The sequence below is a fragment of the Aplysia californica genome, unplaced genomic scaffold (assembly GCF_000002075.1).
Source record: "Aplysia californica isolate F4 #8 unplaced genomic scaffold, AplCal3.0 scaffold00145, whole genome shotgun sequence".
In the NCBI taxonomy this organism is placed as follows: domain Eukaryota; kingdom Metazoa; phylum Mollusca; class Gastropoda; order Aplysiida; family Aplysiidae; genus Aplysia; species Aplysia californica.
Window position 1 is genome coordinate 199,543 of NW_004797415.1, and position 24,101 is coordinate 223,643.

Genomic DNA, 24,101 nt, shown 5'->3' on the forward strand with positions numbered 1-24,101 from the left:
TGATGTTGAGAAAGCTATTACTGATGATGATGATGACGATGACGATGACGATGACGACGATGATGATGATGATGATGATGATGATGATGATGATGATGATGATGATGATTGGGTCCATATGTTTTAAGAGTACTTGTAAAGAGAGCGTCGCCTTTGTTAATTAGGCGAAAACTCATGTGCATGTATACATATTATTACATTATGCTCTAGTTAGTCTCATGTTCCTTTGACTCACTGTTTAGGCCCAATTAATTAAGTTAATAATATTATAGCTAGGAATAAGTGCAGCTGGTAAAATTTTACTTTCATTACGATGTCTGCATTAAAATTAAGGGGTCAAACGGGTGTACTTTTTAGCTGAAGATCACAACGGTCACTAAAGCTGTCAAATTTCAGTTATTGTAAAGATAATTTCAAATCTGGCTGCAGAACATCAATTATTATCGAGAATATTAAGGCAGTGCATATTATATAGCCCCCTGGACCCCCCCCCCCCCTCTTTTTTTTTTTTACCTCGCTAGGCCTCCCATAAAATCGCCACGCACAATTTGTCAGAGATTTTATTAATGAAAAAAATAAATAAACAAAATCTTACTTTTCCTCTCTACACCACTGGCAAAAAACCCACAAAAACAAAACACAACAAATAAACATTGTATAAAATTCTAGACAGTAATTTTACACACAGCCACGAATACATACTTCCGAAAGTGTGCATAAAATAATCAATGGTTGTAATTGAATTAAAATGAGTAATGTACTTTTCCGTCTGATAAGTGAACACTCATCGGACGGTGATTTGATAAGTATACACGACCTAAGTTACCTAAAAGTACATGTATATTAATTAATATTACATTTCATATCAGGACAAAAAAGACAGCAACAAACAAACAAAAAACAAAAACAATAAAAAGACCCCCCCCCCCTTTCCAGCACCAGCTAGAAGCGTTCTTTCTTCTCTCCACCTTACGTCATTTTTGTATGTTTTCATCTCCATATGAGACCGGACCCAAACCTCATAAATGTGTGTGTGTGTGTGTGTGTGTGTGTGTGTGTGTGTGTGTGTGTGTGTGTGTGTGTGTGTATATATACATATATATATATATATATATATATATATATATGTTCTCCCTAAACCTGGTCCTTTTCTTGCTCTCTAACAATAACATATGTTCGTCTGGTTTCGTCTCCACTTTTTGCTCCGCCTTCCCCTTGCCCTCTCCTCTAGGCTCCAGACTTTTTCTGCAGCCATCCTATTGCTATTCCTCGGCTCCTTTTCGCCCCTCTGTCTTTCACCCACCCCTCCGATCTTATAGTAGGTAAGATCTAACACCTAGCCTTCTCGGGCGAAAAATCTCGGAGGTCCGTCTGCAAGTTGTGCGCACGTTAATTAAAGATCCCATAAGAGTCGGCTACGGCCGCCGCTAGGGCAACAATTCAAAATTTCTTACCAGCTGAAAAATGTTAAATGTGTCCCGCTCTACCGTATGTAGGTGCGATCGCCGTAAAACACTTACAACAACATCAGGGGGAAAAAAAGAAGAAAAAAAGTATTGTAACATTAATTTGTTTGTACCCGTACCTAGGCTTTCTCAGTACCTTTCAGGCATACTCAATGTACTTTAATTTAAAAACATGAACAGCAAAATTAAAAGAAATAAACTTCGTAGTACATAATTTTAATCTTATACATTCTTAAAAAGTTTTCGGACACTGTAGCTCTAGAGCTTGAATGAAAAGGATCAAAATAGTTTTCCAAGTTTTCCAAACTTTTTTTTCTTAAGTAATGAATGGTTTATAGTGTGGGAGAGTGCGGAAGTCGCTCAACCAATCAGCTTGCAGCTCAAAGGGCGCACGCATGTGAACTCGGAAGGAAGGGAACTGTGTAGTAACAACACATTAACACATAACAACATCGCCGACCAGCTGACATGCTCTTGTAATGTTACGACACACAACAAACACAGAAGGCCTCGTGGCCTTTCTGTGTCTTGTGCCCCCCAAGACTGACCAGAGATGGCCAAGTGCATGGACGACTGCCGTCATATGCAGGTGCATACATAACATTCTCACATTTCAAGCTTTCGTTGAAGAGGATAGGAGAATCTGCAAGGTTTTATTTGCAGTTTCCCCCCCCCCCCCCCCCAGCCAACCCCAAGAGTCAAGGTAGGTAGGCTACTTTATGAGCGCACAATTGTTGGTGAATTATTATTTATTTACAAGTCATCAATCATGCAGAATTTTGAGGAATACCCTTAATTTATTTTTTCCTCGACAATGGGTGCATGGCCGTCTTACACAGGTTTAGATATATATTTGTATTTTCAAGAAAAGGTATTCTTTTTACTTTCCCTCCCATCTCACTATTTGTCCATTTCCGAAGTTACTAGATCTATCTAGATCTATTTACTCCTTACTGCTGTCTTTCTGCCACACCCCTGATCTTCTGGTAGGAAAGATCTACACCTAGCCTTCTCGGACAAGGGCGAAAAATCTCGGAGGGCCCGTGTGCAAGTTGCGCACGTTAAAGATCCCTTGGTGGTCTAAAATCGATAAGAGTAGGCTTCGGCCGCCACCCGGGCAAAATTCAAAATTTCCTACCTACTGAAAATATTAGGTGTGTCCCGCTCGCTCATATGACCTATGCAGTTGCGAGCGCCGTAAAACACTTTACACACACAAAAAAAATTTTTTTAAATCTAGATCTAGATTCTATATCTAATAGGCCTATATTATACGAAGTGACTATTTCTCCGAACGTTCGGAAAAATAGTGCCGATGTTTATTTCTCCGAATGGTTTCCGGCTTCCGGTCTCGTGATTTTTTGCCTATTTATTGCGAGAGTTCGGCGCCAACTTTCATTCTGCCTCTGGTCTGGGAAAGAACACCGCATGGCAAGCCCGCCTACGGACAACCTTCTGTAACACCCACCACACACCCACCACCATCATGCACATGTACACACACAAACTTATAACACACTAACTAAACATGATCAGTGGGCAACTTTTGAACGTATGGCGAGCTGAGCTGTGGATGGAGAGACAGTGTGAGTGACAGAGCAGGTGAAAGGAAGAATGTACAAGTATACCCACAGGCGACAGCAACTACAAGGCGACAACACCGACCCCCCTGGCCTGGTCCACAGCTCACGAACGAAAAGAATGCGGCTAAGGCAGTGTTTTGCTAATATTATTGTCCATGGTTCGCAGGGTGCAAGGGAATGAGAGATTTTCTTTGTGTGTGCCTGGAGGGAGGGAGTGGGGTGTGAAAGTCATGCGGACGGGGATGAGCCGCGGAAGAGAACGCGGGAATTGAATGAATGAGTGAAACTGAGAGGAACGACTCATGAGCCCTGGAGTGAATGGATCCTGTGTTTCTATTTTTGTATACTTTGAACTGTTACTGAATAAAGGCTGAAATAAAGCCCGAAAAACAAACACACACACGCTCCTCACTCTCCACTTACACACTTACTACCACACACAGACACACTCACACACGCACATGCATACACACACACACACACACACACACAGGAGCAAATATTTAGGTCTATATCTATTTCAATTTTCAAGAGCTAGTCTAGAGATTTTTAGATGAGTGTAAAAACGTGAAAAAGTAAGGTTTCACAACCGAATGAAATGAAAATTAGAACAGCCCATTAAACAACCACAAAAATTAACAGATAAGGGCGTGAGTCCACCTGTCCAAAGAAGATTGGCTGTTTTAACCCTAAATGTGCGTAATTTTAAAACAAAGTACATGATATTACATGTAAATTATGGAATCACACACATTAAGGGGCCTGCCAGTGTCAATGTAATCGGTTTACAGTGGCGTCGGTGGCCTAGTGGTTAGGCTCTCGGACTCGCAACCATAAGGTCATGGGTTCGAATCCCATCAAGGGCCCAACGTTGTGTCCTTGGGAAAGGCACTTTACGCGAATTTTCCTCACCTCACCCAGGTGGGAATGGGTACCCGGCTATAGACAGCGAAAGATCTTGTCATTTTGTTAGTGTTTGAGCGCTTAATCGGCTGCTTGCACTGTATGCTTCCCGGGAAGCTGAGAATGTTTCGGAGTGTTCTATGGTCTGCTGGGGTAATAATATAGTGTAAAGTGCATAGAGCCTGCTGTTGAGCGGGGATATGCGCTATACAAATGCTATCTATTATTATTATTGTTATTATCTAGACAGCACACGAGTGAACACAACACATTAACTTTAAGAGCAACACCCTTCGTAGGCAACACGTCATATGTCTGTCGAAAAACTGTTTTGAACTGTAGCATTTCTTTATATAAATATTTACTGCTGACATTTTTTGGACCCATTGAACCATATTGTATACGAACAATCTTTGATAGGCCTATACTATAATTATAGATCTATATAATATCCTAAATTTGCGGGAAAGGATGTGATTTCAGAGTGTTCGGAGAAATAGTGCCCAGCTTTATTTTACTACATTTCTGTCTCAAATTAAGGCCTTTTCTTTCTCATGGACCCAGCTCCTAAAGCATTTTTCTTCTGCTTTACACAAATTTTGACTTTATCATTGCAAATTAGTTCGAAGTGACTATTTCTCTACTGAACGCTCGAGAAAATAAAAGTTGAACTCCATTTCTCCAAACGGTTTCTGATCTCGAGATTTTTTGGTTATTTGCAAGATTTAGACGTCATCCTTTCGTTCTGCCATTCTGCGAGGACTGGGAGGAAGCATTTTTTGCATCGAAATTCAATTTCTAGAGATTTTTAAATGTCTGAATATTCAGATACTTAGTTGTGGTTTTGGTTGGGACAAATGTTCTTTTATTATAACTTCATTTGAAGATACCTTCAAAAGGTACTGTGAGAAAACAAGACTGCTCGACCTTGGCAGTCCAGTTTGCACTTAGTCACCCTGCAAAAAACTAAAATCCTCTAGGCGCTCGTCAAAATAATAAAATCGGAGAAACAGGCACTTTTTCACCAGTTTGGCTATTTTTATCAAATTTTTTTTCCCCCAAACCCTTATGTCCATACAAAAACATATTTGCCTTTGAATTTTACTGAAAAATGTTGATTAAAGTGTTGACCCCGTAGGATTATGTGATTGTGCGTTTTTTTTCGCGTAATTCTGCCACATTTGCATAATTTGGGATTATCCGCGCTTTTCACGTTTTTTTTCTTTTTTTCCACAAAACAATGAATTTACGCCTCGCCATGTGGTTAAAGGGACGTAATCACCGTATTAACTCTCATTTAAGTGAAAAGTTGGTTATTTCCCTTGTTAGAAGATCTTTGTTTTGTTCTCTTTCTCATGTCTGCTGATGTTTTATGTTTGACAGGTGTCCCTGGTTTTAGTAATGTGCCAGCATCAGAGGTCCAGATGTCCTTTTTTTTTTTTTTTTTTTTTTTTTTAAACATTTTTGTTTCCTCTATAGAATCTAGATCTAGATCTAGATCTGCAGCTGAACGTTACAGAGATGATTATTTTTGGTTGTTTTTTTTTTCTGTTACTGATGGGTATTGTTTTCTTTTCCAAATACACAACAAATTACTGATACTGATACGTTCTGTTTTCAATTTTTCTGTACATAAAACATGAAAATCTGAAACTTCGTGTTGAAAAAGTGCAAAACATGTCGTGAATGGTGTTACGGTAACTTGCATAATTTTTGCATAATTTTGCTTTTTTGTGTGCCTAATTTGGCCTTCTAAATTTGCATAATTCTACGGGGACAGTTAAAGGCACAAAAAATGTAAATTTTCAGTTTCCACGCTTTAAATAAATTTTCACTTTCACTCCCGCTCACAGATGCACTGGGGATCAAACTGTAGTATCATTTGCTGCAGATCACGACATAGCCACTAAAACTGTTGCAAATTGATTATTTTCAAGAAAATTTCAAACCTAACTGCAAAACATCAATTTTAAGTTAAAATATGCCCCCCTGTAACCCCCAGATTTTTCTCTTGCTTCGGGGGGTCCGCGTTAACCCCCCCCCCCCCCCCGATTGTTCCAAAGCGCGAAAATTACTACACAATTAAACTTAGTGTGATAAAATCCCATTATAAACCATCAAAAACTGTCAACTTGCGACGTAAATGAAGTCGATATATTTGTTTTCAGCATTATATCACTACAATGTAGTAGAAGATGGACACATAGTAGCTAAACGTGAAACGGGAGGGCAAGTAAAAGAATACAGATTTTTGCACTAGTCATAATTTAGTTATTTGCAAAGTTTCAACCCATTAGGCGTTAGACTTAATGATAAAAAAATTAATTTAAGCCTCTTGGACACCCCCCCCCCCTCCAAAATCGAGTTTTAGCCTTGCTTCGAAACCAGACTTCACTCTCTGAGTAGCCTATTATTATTTAAATCAACGCTTAATAAACATGCATTTCTTCTGACCAATTTATTGTTTGTGCTGTGTGGTTTTGTTTTATATCTTTTTTTTGTTATTTGTTTTGTTTTATAAAATAGTTCAGCAGTCAAACCCTTAAAAAGTCAACAACAACGAAACCACCCCCCCCCCCCCCCCCCCCCCCCCATCTTCTTACACACACCAACCCCTTCCTTCAAAAGATAGCAAAACCCAATTTTGATTAGCCTCACAGCAGTCATAAATTAGCCTGCACCCACCTCTGGTTTGGTCGGACCTCACAAGGTTTTGTTTGTTTTCTCCATTTTGGTCAAGCTCGCCTAAGACGGCTGTCTGTCTTATGAGGTGTTTACACTTTTCTCTGCGACATTGGGTGGCCATCTTACACAGGTTTGTTTCTCTGACTTTTTGTGAGATAACAGTTTAGTGAACACTTAAAAGACTCAAATGTGATTTCCTTTCACATTAATTCTCGATAAATCTCAACACTCAGGTTTTACTGGAATCCTACAAGATGCCGTGGCAAGATGTGAAAGTTGTTGTGCTCGGTGACATGGGAGTTGGCAAAACGTCACTGGTTGAACGGTTTTGTCTTGACAGATTTAGAGATTCTTATAATTCAACAATTGGAAGTGAGTGTTTTTATTTCTACTTGTTGTGTTGCTTAATTTTTCATTTATACGGGCCTTCTTTTGGCTACTTTTTTGGTGTATCATCTTAAAAAGCTTGTTCATATGTCTTGTTTTACTGTATAAAGTGATATGCAGTGGTCTCTGCTTATGAATGGGCCATCTTGACGTAAGAAACTAGTTTATCAAAGAGACTTCTTTCACTATGTGACAGAAGTTTTGTTATATTTCTGTCTTAGGATCTGTTCTACAGTAACAAACATGCCTTAAAACATTGGTTGAGAGAGAAATACAATTTGCTTGGTGTCTTAATTAATGAATCTTAAATTATTTTTTTAAAGGCAGGAGCTAACCAGTTTTGTTACGTACAGTTTACGGTAATGAACAGGATGGGTGGGGAGAGAAGTGCTTTTCTTTGTACTTTCTCTTTGCCTTCCAAACTGATCTTTTCTTGCGACCTGCCTATCAGAGGTTCTCCATTATAATGTTTGAGCTAAAAAAAAACCCACTACATTTTAATAACCTAATTCTTGTCTTGGACTTCTAGGGTGTTAAAATTATAAAGAAAAAGAGAACTTACCAGTTTCTTGTCTTACACATTTCTCAATGCGGTCTTTTCTCCAGTGAAGCCCTATGAAAAGGTAATTCACGCTCCTGACATGGAGTACAAAGTCTACATATGGGACACGGCAGGTCAAGAGAGATACCGCAGCGTCACTTCACATTTCGTTGTGCGGGCAATGGGCTGTCTCCTTGTCTTTGATGTTATGGACCCTGTGAGTGCCCTCGGTAGTGTTTAGGAAGCTCCCATGGTCTAGAGATATAGTGTTCGAGGCTCTTTCAAAAGACGGCGGGTTTGAAACCTGACAGGGGTGAAAAAATTTTCTCTCTGCGCCTCCTTTCTTACTACTTTCCCTATTCATGTGCTGTCATCTGCATTTGTTTCCACTTTCTACTGCCTTCCTTTCTCCTTTATTACTGACTCTTTTTACTGTTATTCCTGGCTCCTTACTGCTGTCTTTAGGCCACAGCCCTGACCTTTGGGTAGGTAAGATCGAATCTGTAGTCTTCTCGCATAAGAGGGACAAATCTTGGCTGTCCTGTATGCAAGTTACACAGGATCCTACTGGTCTCAAAATCGATAAGAGTAGGCCTCGGGTGCCATCCGGAAAATTTTTTTTTTAACTAATTCTTACGAAAACTGAAAATACTCTAGTCAATATATAAACATAATAGCGAGAGTACCTTCAAAATTGGAATGTAGCTGCATGTGAAGGCAAGGGGCCCTATGAAGTAGGAAAAATGGTCACTTGTAAAAATTGGTTGCTCTGCAGATTGATGAACCAGCAGTCGATTACCTCTGAGATGTAGTTGGAGAATGCAAAGAAAGAAGAAGACGAAAATAGTGTTTGTTTTGAACTGGCCTTTTGCTTTTTTGCTATGAAAAAGTTCTCAATGTGTTTGTTTGTTGATTTACTACCGTGGGTTGTTGTACTCACACAGTTGCTTGTCCCCCTGATCTGTGGTGTGAGAATGTATAGGAAGAAGATTGATGGCATGTGAGAAGTTATTCTTATTTAAATTTTGTTTGTTAGACCATGTATTCATTGATCCTTGGTTTTGAGGGTGTGACATGGCATCATATAGACCTGCTTCATATGGTTGATGAGTATTCTAAGCCTGGTGTCTAATGAGACACTGAAGAAAGTTTCAATATAGTGGCAAATCTTTTATTTTTATAGTAATTGTTCTGTTAGACCATGTATTCATTGATCCTTGGTTTTGAGGGTGTGACATGGCATCATATAGACCTGCTTCATATGGTTGATGAGTATTCTAAGCCTGGTGTCTAATGAGACACTGAAGAAAGTTTCAATATAGTGGCAAATCTTTTATTTTTATAGTAATTGTTCTGTTAGACCATGTATTCATTGATCCTTGGTTTTGAGGGTGTGACATGGCATCATATAGACCTGCTTCATATGGTTGATGAGTATTCTAAGCCTGGTGTCTAATGAGACACTGAAGAAAGTTTCAATATAGTGGCAAATCTTTTATTTTTATAGTAATTGTTCTGTTTTGTCTTGTCTCTTTTCAGGAGAGCCTAAATAATGCTTTGAATTACTGGTATGTCAAAGTCAAAGAATGGGATCCGGATCTGCCCATAGTCCTAGTGGCGAACAAGGTGGATCGTGTCAATGACAACAGTTTTTTTTCCACAAAGAGAGTAAGTTATACCTCTTATATATATGGCTTATTTCTTTAAGTTGAAATAGAGAGACATGCCAGCAAAGTAATGGTTTTCTAGTGGAGGGAAAAATGCAAGACAGATACATAGTTTAAGGAGCAGCAGAGCTCAAGTAAAAAACTTCTAATGGTGTCTTCCATGTGTCTTAGGTTTTATGGGTCGGAGCGACCCTTGATATTGCAGATTTTGGGTCAGGCTATGCAAATTTTATGTTGGCTGTTTTTTGAAGATCAACCAGTTTTTTTGTTTAAAAATAGCATGGATACAATTGAGAAAGTCTTTATTCTCCTCGTAAATTGCCTTTGAAAACATGAGGGTGGATTAGTATAGTGAATTTTCACAATCATTGTCGTTTTTCGCAAAATTTAATTTTTTTTCAGTTTTTTCCCTACTACTTCGTCCTTAGTTTTTGTCCTTTTGACATGAAACTTTCAGGAAATATAGATGGCAAGGCTGCCGTCAATGGGACAAAGAGATATTTGTGAAAAAAACCAGCACTTTTCCAATGGCAAGCGATTACGTAACCTACATTTAGAAAAAGTTTTTTTAATACTTTGGGAAATTTCTCATATTTTTTTCTCTTTTGCACTTATTGAAAAAAACTAGCTGTTACTCAGATAGGGTCTGGTTCAGGTGTACTCTCACTAAGTTGGGTCTAATTTGGTCTGTAAATAAGAAAGCCTTGGGATTTGAAATTCATTGTTTATTTTCAAGATGGCGGCCGTTTCCATAGCAACCTCTGTAGCTATGCCAAAATAAAATTGCGTATAAAGAGGTTTTACTATGCCTAACTTATATATATATATATAGATTTGATCTCGGGCAACAAACATAGAAAATGGTCCTCAAGGGTAGCTCCTCCCGTTAAGTGAAAATAATTTTTTCTTTAATAAGAGTAGGAATCTTAATACAGTAGTCTCCGCCTTAACCGACGAACCCAGGGAAGAATCTATGGTGATCCATGTTAAGGCTCGCAATCGGTAAAATGGTCTCCCTCCACTCTAAAATGTACTGACGTGACCCGTTGGTGGGTTAATGACATATGGCGAGCAAAGAGTGGTTAACCTTGATGACCTATCACAGTGCATAGTGGGATGAGGGGTGCCATTTTCACTTATTATCCATCTCTGACCATGTCCCCCCCCCCACCGCCTTTGTCGTTACCCCCCATTGCGTTGTGAACACACCAATTAAAATTCAGTCTGTCTCGCAAATTCGGGAGCAGAGACAACTTCTGCAATGGTCTAGGAAGTGTTCACAGTTCGATGTGATCCCGCCTGGAGGGAACGTGTAGGCCCTACCACCCAGCGAGTGATGTAAGTTTAGGGGGAGAGCTCATGTGTGAGGAAAACAAACTTGTCGGTCAGTTCATACCCCGGTGTGATCCCGCGGGGGGCAAACATTGTATCGCTTCATCGAGTTTTACAACGCGTATGTGATCACATTCACGATAGTTGCTGATCTTTGACGCGACGGACAGTTTATTGATCTCTACTTTTCACTCTTGGTTGATCGGCTGTCCCGCCCGGGTTTTTGTTCCCGCAAATTATGATCTGAAATGCGAGATCTTAGCCGAATGTAGACCTTCAGAGTGAATCAGAGCGGGATCTTAGGGGTGACTTTTGTATTGTAAAAATTATTTTTTCTTAAAACAGCGGGATCTTAGGCGGAGACTACTGTACTGTGTTCTACATATAGCATGCAACATGCCACATTGTAGTACAGTCTTAGTTCTCATTAGACTCCGCTTTTCTTACGCAGCTAAATTTATTTTTTCTTGAAAAGGCCTTAGGTTTTACATTGACTGTGGTCTGTATTTTTCTGTTCCTTCCTGGAAAACTTTTTTTTTCGGAGGGTGGGAATTCCTTAGTTCAGAATTCCAGTGTTTGTGTCTGGGATAATATCCAACCAGATTTTTTAAAAATTAAATGATCTTTACATGAGTATATTGATATCTATTTTTGTGAAAAAGTCCTTTTTGTTTCTGTAAAATTTTGATTATTTTAAGTACAAATGTACTGCAATCAACTTTCAACTTTCTCTTTTCCTCATTCTGTAATTTGACTAAAGTGAACTTACTCCTTTTTTTGGGGGGACCCTCAATAAAGTGCAGAAAAAAGAATAACTACCTGCGGAACAAAATGTTTAAGAAAATCATAAAACATCACAAGAGACGGACAAAGAAATGAAGACATGAGGCATTAAATAGGCATCAAGTCGAGCAAAGAATACATCAAGAGACAACAATAATAAGATAGTTACGACATGTAATGAGGATGGGGTCACAGCCTCCAGTCTCTAAGGTTTACAACATACAATTTGATTGCTTCAAGACAAAAGGAAAGCCAAGAAAAAGATGGATGGAGGAGTAGAGGAGACTCCAAAAGAACAACATGATGATCTAAACAGCAAGGCACATGGCCTACATCTACCAACTGCATCTCCCCTAAACACCTGGTGGTGTAAGAGTACAGAAAATGTAAGAAGTAGAGTAGTATTTCTATTTATTTAAAATTATAATATATGTGCATATTTACAGCTATGTTATATATATTTCTCTTTCCAGAGGGCCCTTACGTTCTGCAAGGAGAACAACATACATATGTACGAGACCTCGGCTCGCACAGGAGATGGTGTGGTAAATGCATTCTTGGATGCTGGTGAGTTCTGTTTGCATGTTTTTATAAAGTGTACAAAACAAACAACAGGATGTGATAAAATTTAGATACATTCTTCCGTGGGATCACAACAAATATACAACTTTTTTTTTTACTCTTTAAAATCAGCCAAATGGAAACAAAATGTATGAATAAGAAAATGATACAGCTTACGGTATAAGAAATATGGTTCATTAAAAATTGGACCCCAAATTGAGAAACATTGAATTTGAACTGTCTAGTTATATGGAAATGAGGTGTCCATGGTGGATAACTTTTACCCTTACTAGGACGAAAGGTTGAAATAATCAGCAATTAATTTTTGTAATTGTTTTTAGACAAACAAGCTCCTGCTTCTGATCACTGCTATGAACTCATTTTTGCCAGGGCTGTTGATGATGAGTTGTTTTTTCTAGCATTAGCATTGAGCAAGCAGTTACAATAACATATAGTAGTCTCCAACTAAAATCCAATCACTTATGATCAGATGATCCAAATTTGCTTTAGATCCTGCAGTTTTAAGAGAATTTTTATTGCCAAAAGTCATCTCTAAGATCATGCTCTGGAGGATCTAAATACTGCTAAGATTCTGCATTTCAGATCATAATTTATGGAAGAAAAAAAAAGAACACAGGCGTGTGCAACTGATCTTAGCAGCAAACATTTGCGATAATTACACACACTGCCTGTTGTGTCACAAATCATCCACTCTCATAAATGCGATAACATCTGTATGTAGTAAGTCTTGATGATTGAGTACAATGTGTGCTCCAGTCAGGATTGTGCTGAGGTATGAAATCACTGATGTGTTTTATTTCCCCAAACATTGCACTCCATCGTCACAAAGGGTGTTATACACATACAGTATTGCACATTTATCACACATCGCTCTCACTTTTGAGCATCCTGTCTAACCTTGCATTGGACGCTCGGTGGATAGGACGCACACACACGCTCAAAGCACCTGAACACACAGGCTCACAAGAATGGAACAAATGGCATTTCTTCGAACTGTGAATTCGTTGGTGCTTTTGTTTTCCTGACCATCGCACTAGTCTTTCAACTCTGCCTGAATTTTCAAAACTGACTTGCGCCTATACTCGGGGACTGTCTGATGACCTTTGTATAATGTGGTTATCTTTGGGCAGTGAGCCTGCTTTTCATTATTTGAATTTTGAATGAAGCTGTCACAACACAATGGTGCCTTATGACGTGAGTGGGGAACTTGGTCAGAGACGGAAACCTCTACATTTTGGACAGGTGAAGGGGATGAGCATTTGGATCAACCTGGATCTTGATACTCATGATTGGATACTTGAAAATGGCTTGCCTCTTTAAATTAAACAAAAAAAAGTCTTTGTGGTTAGTCACCCAGGCTGACTGCTCTTTGCTCACCATATGCAGGGTCCCCACCAGGTCGGGAAATCGGGAAAAAGTCGGGCACTTTGAGATGGGTCGGGAGGTCGGGAATTTTGTGATGGGTCGGTAAGTCGGGAAAGGATAGGGCCTGTGTAATGTGTATCTATCTAGACTGTATGGTTGATGAATCCTGAAGAGGAAACGTAATTGAACCGCTGTGGCGGAAGTGTATGTGTGACACCGAGGCTCGATCGGGAAGAATCAAGATCTACTTTCGCTTTCGTTACTGCCCAGAAATTTTCCGGTAATAGTCTGATAGATAACGCAACATTTGTAACATGCAGGTTATGAATTATGAACGCTGTTTTGCCTTGAAAATAAATCAATATTAAAAATTGCCCTCTGCTGTCGCTTGTAGAAAAAAAAGAAAAAGAACTTATACAAGCGTCTTGACAGGTTCGCCCTCGTGACCGGTCAATGAACCTGTGAGTACCGGCGGTCTGAGCGCTGTGAAGTATAGGACTCCTTTATAAGATACACTCGTGGAAGGGGATGGGGGGGCTGAAGGCAACGCTAGAGGACAAAAACTGAACTTGGAAGCAATTTTTTAGCATTTTGATAACTACTTTAGATCTCTCTGCAAAGCGCGCGTTGGTGCAGGCCTTGTGTGGAATCGGGATCCGTCATGCCTTGTTATTGAACTAAAGTGTTCGCGTTTCATATCATTGGATGGGGTGATTGTAATTTATATAGCTTTCTGTTCAAGATTGGCAGATTTTCAGTGTCACTGCATCTTGCGCCCCCCCCCCCCCCCAGTTCTTGCACTTCTCACACTGAATAGGTGTACTTGAGCCATTCTAGTTATTACTAATATTACTCTTCTTTGAGTTGCAGCAATGGTTTTCGTCTTCACGTTTATTATTATATGAATCATGACACCCAGAATGGTTATTGACAGTCGATATTCTAGTTCTAGGTCTTTTCTCAGACTCAAAACAGGATTCATTTTTTTATATAGGGTCTATAGTTTGTTATGTTGGCTAATATGATGAGGGGAAAATATAAATAAGTAAGAACAGACTGAAATACCAGTCTCTCAAGACCCCAGTGCCACACTGACATGTTGTTGACTGGATATAATGTACCTACATGTGTGTGTATGTGCATTCACAAACATATACATTGTACATGTATTATATTAGATATAAATGGAGCACACGCTTTCATTGTTATGTAACGTGTTCCTGGAAAATGGATGAGGCCCCTCCCTTGGAAAATTGAGAAGCTGGGTTGGCAGTCACCCAGTATTATAGTCATCTATTGTTTGAAGACTATACTACAAAATGTACATTTGCATTCATTTAGAGACATTTTGACTTTTTATCATTGATATATGGGCTTTTTTGGGGATCATTCTTGACGCGCAGCGGCCTGATTTTTCCCTCGAAATACTCGAAATGGGGTCTTGAAAAAATTTTCCAGGGTTTGGTGGGGACCCTGCATATGTTATATACCCACTCAGTGGTCATGTTGGGTCATTTCAAAGCATGGGAAGATCATTTAATCAATTGTTGGCCTGATCACGCGTCACTGTGGATTCTTGCCCTTAATGATTCCGTGGGGGCTCTTGTAGCCTAGAGGTTAAGGTGTTCATCTCTCATTCAAAGGTCCCGGGTTTGGATCCAGGTAGTGATCGAAAAATTTTCTTCTCTAAAATTGTTTACTTTCACCTCCTTTCCTGCTCTCTAGCAATGTTCTGTCATCTGCTTTTGTCTCCACTTTCTGCCCTCACCCTTTTGCCCCCTTTTCTGGGCTCCTGACTCTTTCTTCAGTCCTTTCTACTGCTACTCTTTGGCTCCCTCTTACTGCTGTCTTTCAGCCACACCCCTGATGTTCTAATAGTAAAGATCTACACTTAGCCTTCTCGGACAAGGGCGAAAAATCTCGGAGGTCCCATGTGCAAGTTGCGCACGTTTAAAGATCCCTTGGTGGTCCGAAATCGATAAGAAAAACACTTACCAAAAAAAAAAGAAAAAAAGAAACATACAAGTTACCTTTTGCTTTACAAATTCAGTCAGTTGGGAAATAATTTAAGTTAAATTGGATACTACACCAGGTTTTGTCCCCTGCACTTTTTTTTTTTTGGAGCGTTTTGCCAATTTCGTTTTTTACAAAGGTTTTGAATTCATCTTTTGAGTCACCCAGTGTCATGTGGTCCGGTACAATAGCGCTCCTTGTAACATTTTGTAAACAATTTGATTTCACAAACTTCTCTAAAAAATTATGAAAATCACGAATTTCAAGTAGCACTCGTAAAAAAAATCACGATATAGGCTTACAGTAAATTAATTAGGATTTGTCTGCTCTTTTTCATTTCTTTTCACAGGTTTTGCCCCATTTTGGGATTTCTGACTCAATTCACATCATTTCATAATCTTGTAGATAAATGTTGTGTTGTTGTCATCAGGAGTCCATAAGGCTTCATGCTCACTCACACCATTAGGGCTAATGTGTTGTTGTAGAGTGGGTTGTTTTTTTTTTAGTTACTTTCAATTGTTGAATAAATGAATTCATTTTTGTGAGTAATGTGTTGTTCATAACTTGTTAGCATACTTGATAACTTGAGATGTTGTGTCGATAACAATATGTTTACTTTCTCGTTGGCAGCCAATGTGCTGGGGAATTACCGGCACGACCCGAAGGATGAGGACCTGTTCATGCGCTCAATCAGACTCACCGAAAGCTCCTTTGAGTTAGAAGAGGATGGCGTTCTCTACCCTGAAAGGCGCAAGAAGAAAGGGTTTTCCTTTAAATGTTGCTGATGTCTTTGCAGTATTTACTCTGCGTTGAACAAGACTGTCATGTGTTTTCAATTGTAAACCTTGTTGTTAAGGTTCTGTTTTCGGTTTCTTTTTATTATACCATTGTAATTTACAGGAAAGAAAAATGTTACAAACCCATATCTGTACTGATTCAATCTATTTTTGGATGAACTCTGCCTGGCATGACTGATTTTTTTAGTGTTTTTCACCTATACTACATGGTCAGTGGACAGAGGCCGCAGTTTTATTTATGGAAGTTCACGTGACTTTGAGTATATTTTTGTATTTTTGCCCTTGGTAGAACTTTATTTTTCTTGAAAACTAGACGGCCCATCAAACATGCCTTCTTTATTTCATAGTGAAGTAGCATCTGAGGTTGTTTGTTGTATGATTAAGAATATAATGGAGCGTTACCTGTCTTTAGTGGGACTTAAAGTAGGAAGGCAGTCAACTGGTAATGACCGTCTTTGTTTGATTTATATCTTGCAGGAAGAAATTTGTCTTGGTCGTTAACAGTGTGAATAAAATATAATCATAATTGCTCTGTTGAATAATCTGAGAAATATGTTGGAATTTTACAAAGGAATGGGTTCGTTGTTTGTTGAAGTTGAAAAGTGTTTTTAAAAAAATATATTTATAAATAGTGAAAGTATTTTTGGCTGTCAAGTTGGAAATTTTTTACTCGGAAACCCGAGAAAGAAGAAACTGGAAACAAATTAAATTTTGCCCCTTTTTTATGAATTGATTTTAGCCTAAACCTTTAGTTATATTTTGTACTAAAGCAGAATATATATTATTATAGTTTCTATTCTTTACATTGCATTTTGATCTCTTTTGGTGGAGACAGCGATACAAATTCCTATTTTAGACATTTGTGGCATGGTACGGTCGAATCAGCGGCTCGTAAATTTTTCAAGTTTATGGAGTTACAGTTATAAATGTAATATTAAAGCTTGTTCATTTGCATTGCTTTTGATGTAAAAAAAAACCCAGCAACCCTGAATAGAAGTCAAGATTTAGCATTTGAAGGAGGTAGTGGTTGCGTAATTCAGAGGTAAAAATAAAGAGAAAATGGCCAACAAAGCTTGGTGACTGCCATAGCTTGAGTGCCCCGTAGAAATTTCAAATTTTTATTTTTTTGTGCGTTTGAGTAACGTTATTCGGTGAAAGTAATATAAAAATGTGTTTTTAAATGTACATTAAAGATATGAAGTAAAAAAAAAAAGGGAATAAAGTGTCAAATTAGCTACTAGATACAAATTGCCCTATGGGCAGAAAAAAAGTCTGTTTCTTTATTTTGATGAGCACTTGATTTCAACAAGATGCCACACATTTGTTAGCTACCAACATGCCAGATCCATATAAAATGACTGTATCTTAACTTCTAAATTACTATCGGCCAGAATTAAGTTCATAGATTTTCCTGAGCAGTCAGAATCAATTTTGTATAACTGACAATTTGGGATCTAGATCTACCTTGTTCACTATGTGAAAAAATTAACCATCGGCAACAATGGGGAAGTGGATTGTGAGATTGAGTGCAGAAAAAGCAGGTTTGTTGTAGAGTAATTTGATTTACAATCTAGATTTGGAAATTTATTCGGATTGTGATTCCTAATTGCTCCCTTTAAAGTAATACCCCTTCAAGTGTCTAATTCCCATTTTAAAAAAAGGAAGTATCATCATGTCTATTTTTAACTTGGTCAGTAAGCGTGGATTTGGAGGACTGGACAGAAAAGTGTATTTAAATAGGGGAGGTGGGAACAACACAGAGCGTGTCGTTCTGGCCTTTAAGTAAGAGTTTTTAAAAATCTGACCTGTATAGTGTGCAATGTTTTGTAACAATTTTGTAGAATGAGAATATTTTTCTTGATGGTATTTGAAATTGTCTGTAAAGTCATAAATTTTTATTTTTCAGATTTTTACAGTTTAGTGCTGTAGTGCACAGTACATGAATACTCAGTAATTTACAGATGTTGCTTTCAAGAATGGAACTTTGATATGATTTTACAAGTCTGGTTATAACTTTATGTACATTTTTACAAATGTCTGCTTGCTTTTATCTGTTTTCATGATCTCAGTTATAATATGTAATGCCTTTCATTTGATTTTGATATTGTGTTGGATTTTCTTGTTCACTACTCTCAAGTTTTCTCCACAAGGAATATATTCATTAAACATTGAGCATTAAGTCAGTCTTATAAAACTTTTACAAAGGCGTGTGCACGGGTTCCTTATAATGTAAAAAGATGTACTGTTTCGTAATTTATTTTGCTGTGACACTTATTTTTGCGGACTCTTTTTACATCTGTTGAGTAATGGGTTGGCTCTTTGCATTACACATGAAGGATGCGAGTTCAATTCCTATTTGGGGAAGATTCTGTCTCTTTCTGCTGCTAGAATGTATTCCTCCCACCTGGGGTTAAAGCAGCCTGTGGATGCAGATCAAACCTAGTGCATGAGTTGATATCTAGTAATTTATTCTTGGTAGGTAGTGAACCAGATTTTGATGCTTTTCTCACTCTTAGAAGGTTGAGAAATGTTTTTTGTCATTGTCTGTGCTCAATAACAATTAGTGAATGAGAGAGAGAGGAAATTAAATATAGTTCAATTTTATTTTTTTTCTTTTGGACTAAGACGGACTAGACCTGATGTAATACACATATAGTGTAGACACACTGACAACGTGCACTGTGACTGTGATCACATTGCCAACCATCTTGTGTAGGTCATCAGACTCTTTTCTTAAAAAAGAAAATGTAGGTGCTTGTTATACTATACCACTATCAACACTATTAGATAATTTAGGAGGCAGGCTTCCATCCTTTTGTCAGGGCTTACTTGGGCTGAGAGGGATACAGCATTTCAGCAGAAAGATAGAGATACTTGACAAATATATTCTCCCCACTCAGGAATCAAATTTGGGCTTCTTGCTTGCGACATTGAAGTGTCTAACCAATACACCACAGGTGCCGGTCATCAGACTCTGGTTTGCTCGCTTTATTGAAAAGTCATGATCATCACCATTGCTATTCTCATCCTGGGTCAGGCTACAGGCTATGGACAAGCACTTTTGATCTTTCTATATCCGGGCTTAGCTTTATTAAAAAGTGAATCTCACTGATTTGCTTTTTTTATGCCTTTTTAAATTATTGGTCTACAGTAATGATTTTTTAGACTGAAGCTCTTGACTTCAAGATCAAAAGCCAAAGTTTTACTTGGATTTGCTCTTTAACTTTAAGCTTAACCATGCCTCACTTGGTCTGCTGTGACTGTCAGTATTCTAGGAGTGTAGTAATTGTCTTCATTTTTGTAAAATGAAGAATTGTTGATTTTTATTTCAGTTTTAAATGTATCACTCAGGACATAATGGAATCAGGAGCTCGTCAATTTTTGGGTGGAGTTATGGATAACCTTAAAGCCTGCTTAGCTTTTGATTAAAACAAAACCCATTAATCTTGAATAATACAGGTAGTAGTAGTCAAGATATTTTGCAGTGAAGGAGGTAGGGTTTTTAAATTCTTTTTTATTTGGTAAATGTTTTACGGTGCTCGCAACTGCATAAGGTCAAATGAGCTCGCAGGCCACACCAAACATTTTCAGTAGGTAGGAAATTTTAAATTGTGCCCTGGTGGCGTCCGAAACCTACTCTTATCAATTTTTTAAAATCACGTAGGGATCTTTGACATGCGCAACTTGCTCATGGGACCTCCGAGATTTTTCGCCCTTGTTGGGGAAGGCTAGGTGTAGATCTTGAGGTAGGGGTTGCTTGGTGACAGGTAAAATTAGAGAGAAAATGGCTGCCCAAGTTTGGTGACTAACAAAGCTTGCTTATCCTTGGAAACTGCAAATTTACTTTTTTTAAATTGTGCCTGTGATCAACCTTTTCCCGTAAAATCCATACGAAATTGTGTAAGTAGACATAAAAACTGCTGAGCCCCCCCACCCCCAATGGTAAAAACTGCCCAACCGGCAAAACATTTCTGGTTTCATCAGAAAAATGCTGGTTTCTTCGGGATCATTATTTTGATGAGCACCTGATTTCACCATGATGCCACACAAGTTTTTAAAGGTATCCTTTTTAAAAACGACTTTATGCTATAATTTAACTTATTCATCATCATGTACAGTAATTTTGTAATTTTCTACTTTTTATTATTTATTAGTGATATAGCCTGGTTATATCCTGTTTGTATCATGTATAGTGCACATGTTGCTATTCCACACTGAATCTGTCAATGTACTATTTGTATAGAGACAAGACTATTATTATAAATACAGTCAAACCTCATTATACCGCCAACCCTGGGACGGGCATAAAGTTGGCGCTATAACGGGATATAACAATTGCCACTTAAGTAGTGGTAGACTGGTAAAGGCAAGAGACTAGAGACAAGCTGTTCCAAGTGTTGCCTCATATTCACCCAGCCACTCAGACAATCAATTGCATCTGATCAGGTCATCATGTTTCTATTATATATTCTTTTATGTTTTGTTAAAAAAAAGTTCTTGAACGAAAAATGAGAATACCGTACTAAAACTAGAATACTTTTTATTCAGACATGATATAATTACAAATTATGGTAAAAGAATAAAAGCCATTCAGGTTTTTTCATCTCTGTTGTGAACCTTGAGTGCCAAGACTAAAGATACTGTGTAAAGTGTTCACATGTATGGTTACCTTTGATAATAACATGTATTATGGTAGGCCTATCTTTGCAAGCAGTGCTTATGATAAGCTTTCAATTATATTGCACCTGTAAATTCTCAATTATCTCATTTATTTATTGCCAACAGGACAGTGTTTTCTTCTACAAGCAGCTGATGAGATGTTTTTACAGAAAATATTTTGGAATCTTTTTTTTTGTGCTCCTCAGGGATTTCCCACCGAATGATAATTTTGCCTATTTGTCTTTCACATTGTATTTGTTTTTATTTATTGCTGACTAGGTGACCCCTGTAATTTTGAATTTGTGGTGACAGGTATTGTTGCTATTCTGCAAAATATTCTGTCATTAGTAAGGGGATGGTGGTAAAATCAACCCCCATGACAATGTGTAAGACTAAGAGTGTGAGGTGCCGTCCATTATTTCAAACTCAAACTCAAACTGCATTGACGTCATTGAAGTGAATTTGTAGAAAGATCTGACCTGTTGGTGTAAACATGACTTGAAAGACTTTTCAAAATAATACATGATTACTGTAATCTGACAAAAAGGGCCAGGCCAAATAACATTATTTTATTGATTTAATTTATATTTGTGTATTGTGTTCTTGATTTGCTCCAGGTTTGTTGTACCATTTCCCAATTGTATTGATTGGGGCGCAAAATATTTCCAGTCTTCTTTATGACTTTATGTATACGATTTCCTCAATTCTTGTCACCGTATGTACTTTAGAGTTTGCAATGATTAACATCAACATAAGAGAGATACTGTGTGGTACAATCGCCCTGTTGGTTATTGCTTCTCTCGTTTTTCTTCTCTAGCATTAAGATGCTGTCTATTATTATTTGCTTTATGTTCCATCTAAAAATATCAGTTGATTTTGGAGGGTGCTATTTGTATTCATTTGTAGGTCTTATTTCTTTATCTATACTTTCCTTTTGTCTCTTTTATCTGTCTCCGACTATCTCCTCATGACTGTTTGTTCAAGTTATTGAGTCTTTAATTTTCTCTTTGCTGAAACTGAAAGTAAAATTAGCCTCCAAGAGTTAACTAGTTGCTTGTCGTATACAGTAAGAGTTAACTAGTTGCTTGTCGTATACAGTAAGAGTTAACTAGTTGCTTGTCGTATACAGTAAGAGTTAACTAGTTGCTTGTCGTATACAGTAAGAGTTTACTAGTTGCTTGTCGTATACAGTAAGGGTTAACTAGTTGCTTGTCGTATACAGTAAGGGATCTAGAAAGACACATTTTGGCCACCCAGCTGGTTTCATTGTATCTAAAACGGGAAAGAAAATCATGTGTGCAGTTTTAAAAAATTACATTCTTGAAATTTGATCTTTATGAAAAACAATAAAACACTACCATATATCACAATGCTTGTTCTGGATTCTTTTTTATTACAGTTCCCCTCCTCAGTTTTATATATAGCAATCTTGCACAATATATGTGTTGTTTATTTGATGTGGGCGTCATGCTTTTCAGCAAGCAGCCTTACTCAGCTATGATGATGTTTGATTAAAACTAAAACTTCTGAAATGATGATTTGTATGGAGAGGGGGTTACATTGGTATATTTTGGTTGGCACCTCTTTCAAACGAACAGCCACAGACGGGATTGGGCACCAGAAGCCACAGCCATTGTCCAAGACACATCTTCTTCTTTTTTTGGAAGTGTTTTACGGTGCTCACAACTGCATAAAGTCATGAGCACACACAACACATTAAACATTTTTCAGTTGGTAGGAAATTTGGAATTTTGTCTGGGTGGTGGGTGAAGCCTATTTTCATCAGTTTTAGGACCACCAAGGGATCTTTAACGTGCGCAACTTGCACACGGGATCTCAAAGATTTTTCGCTATTATCCGAGAAGGCTAGGTATTTGATCTTACCTACAATAAGATCAGAGGTGCGGATGAAAAACAAGTGTGAAAAGTAGCCAAGGAGTAGCAGTAGCAGTAGAAAGAGCCAGGAGCCCAGAAGAGGGGGCAGAATGGGGAGACGAAAGCAGACGACAGAACATGGTTAGGGAGCAGGAAAAGGAGGTCTAAGAAGAAATTTTTTGAGCAAAAAATTAGTTTTTAGTTTTAGTAGAGGTTTTACGGCGCTCGCAACTGCATAAGGTCATATGAACGCCAGAAGATTAGAGTTTAGTTTAGTAGTACAGGGTTTTACGGCGCTCGCAACTGCATAAGGTCATATGAGCGCGTGAAACACAAAGTTGGTAGCATTCGCAACAGTAAAGTTCACTGCACGGTTGGTCGACAATTAGACTTTAAAATGCTAAAATACTAAAATTCAGTGTAAATATATTTGCCATTTAAAACAACTCTTATAAATAACAATACAAATTTTTTAACAATATCGTTTCACTTTACAATTTGCCACAAAGGCCAATGGCCTTCATAAAATTCAAAATTCTGCTGGGACCAACGACAGAAAAAATGTCTTGCAATTTCTTGCATTTATAATATTTCCTTCGGATCTTTCCAAAGTCTAGACATTCGGTTAAGATGTGTCTAACGGTAAAATCTGAGTCGCATCCGACACAGAACGGCTTCTCATCTCCCTGTAGGATGTATTTGTGGGCCAGGGCCGTGTGTCCGATGCGCAATTAAGTAAAAATGACTTCGTCTCTTCTGGAGAGGTCCTCGGATGCCCACATGGCTAGGTATCCATGCGAACATGATGTTTTTTCCTGTCTCGGATAGTGTGTGAATTTTCTGTTGTAGCCTAACTATTTTTGGGTGTAAGAGTGTGTAGTTTGTGAGTGAGGTGATGTAAGACAGAGAGTCAGAAAGGATTACGAAAGATTTGTTTGGAGAATTTTCTACGGAGTCCAGTGCCATGTCAATGGCAGTGGCCTCTGCAGACAAAATGGAGGCTTCAGGATGGAGCCTCCCCTGGTGTGCACTGTTGGGAGATAGGGCTGCGGCACCCACTTCATTGTTTTTTTTTTAGCCATCCGTGAAGATGAGCTCCCCACCGGGGTAATTATCTATTAGTTTTTTTGTATTCTGATTTAAAAGTTTTGGTGTTTGTGCTTTCTTTGTTGTGTGTGGTCAGCTGTAAGTCTACTTTTGCCTTGGTGAGGTGCCATGGAGGGAGGTCGGGGAAAAGGAATTGTTGGATGTCTTGTTTGGAAAAGTAAGTTTTTGAGGTCCTCAAGGATTCTGAGGCCGAAGGGTTTGATGAGTTTTCGTTGTTTTGGAATCTGTTTATGGTTTCAGGGTTTGTTTTAAAAAGGCAGTTGTGCGCTGGATTTTCCGGTGTTGAGCTCTGTTTAATTGCGTATTGTAGTGAGAGTTGTGTGCGTCTGAGTGAGAGTGGTGGTATGTTGGCCTCG

General features: G+C 38.3%; 1 protein-coding gene across 1 annotated transcript; it reads left to right on the top strand.

The window, feature by feature from the left end:
* Positions 1-2,145: 2,145 nt before the first annotated feature.
* LOC101852995 (rab-like protein 2B) lies at positions 2,146-18,304 on the top strand. Its single transcript, XM_005097031.2, has 6 exons — positions 2,146-2,169; positions 6,871-7,009; positions 7,631-7,782; positions 9,105-9,233; positions 11,821-11,914; positions 15,938-18,304. Exons 2-6 carry the CDS (start codon positions 6,892-6,894, stop codon positions 16,090-16,092), a joined length of 648 nt encoding a protein of 215 aa, XP_005097088.1. The 5' UTR covers positions 2,146-2,169; positions 6,871-6,891; the 3' UTR covers positions 16,093-18,304.
* The last annotated feature ends 5,797 nt before the right edge of the window (positions 18,305-24,101 follow it).

What these genes read in the sequence shown, in the direction of transcription:
- LOC101852995 (XM_005097031.2), top strand. Translation starts at nt 6,892, where the DNA reads ATGCCGTGGCAAGATGTGAAAGTTGTTGTGCTCGGTGACATGGGAGTT. An exon ending in TCTTTGATGTTATGGACCCT is followed by an intron (nt 7,783 to 9,104) that starts GTGAGTGCCCTC and finishes GTCTCTTTTCAG; the next exon opens with GAGAGCCTAAATAATGCTTT. An exon ending in GTTTTTTTTCCACAAAGAGA is followed by an intron (nt 9,234 to 11,820) that starts GTAAGTTATACC and finishes TTCTCTTTCCAG; the next exon opens with AGGGCCCTTACGTTCTGCAA.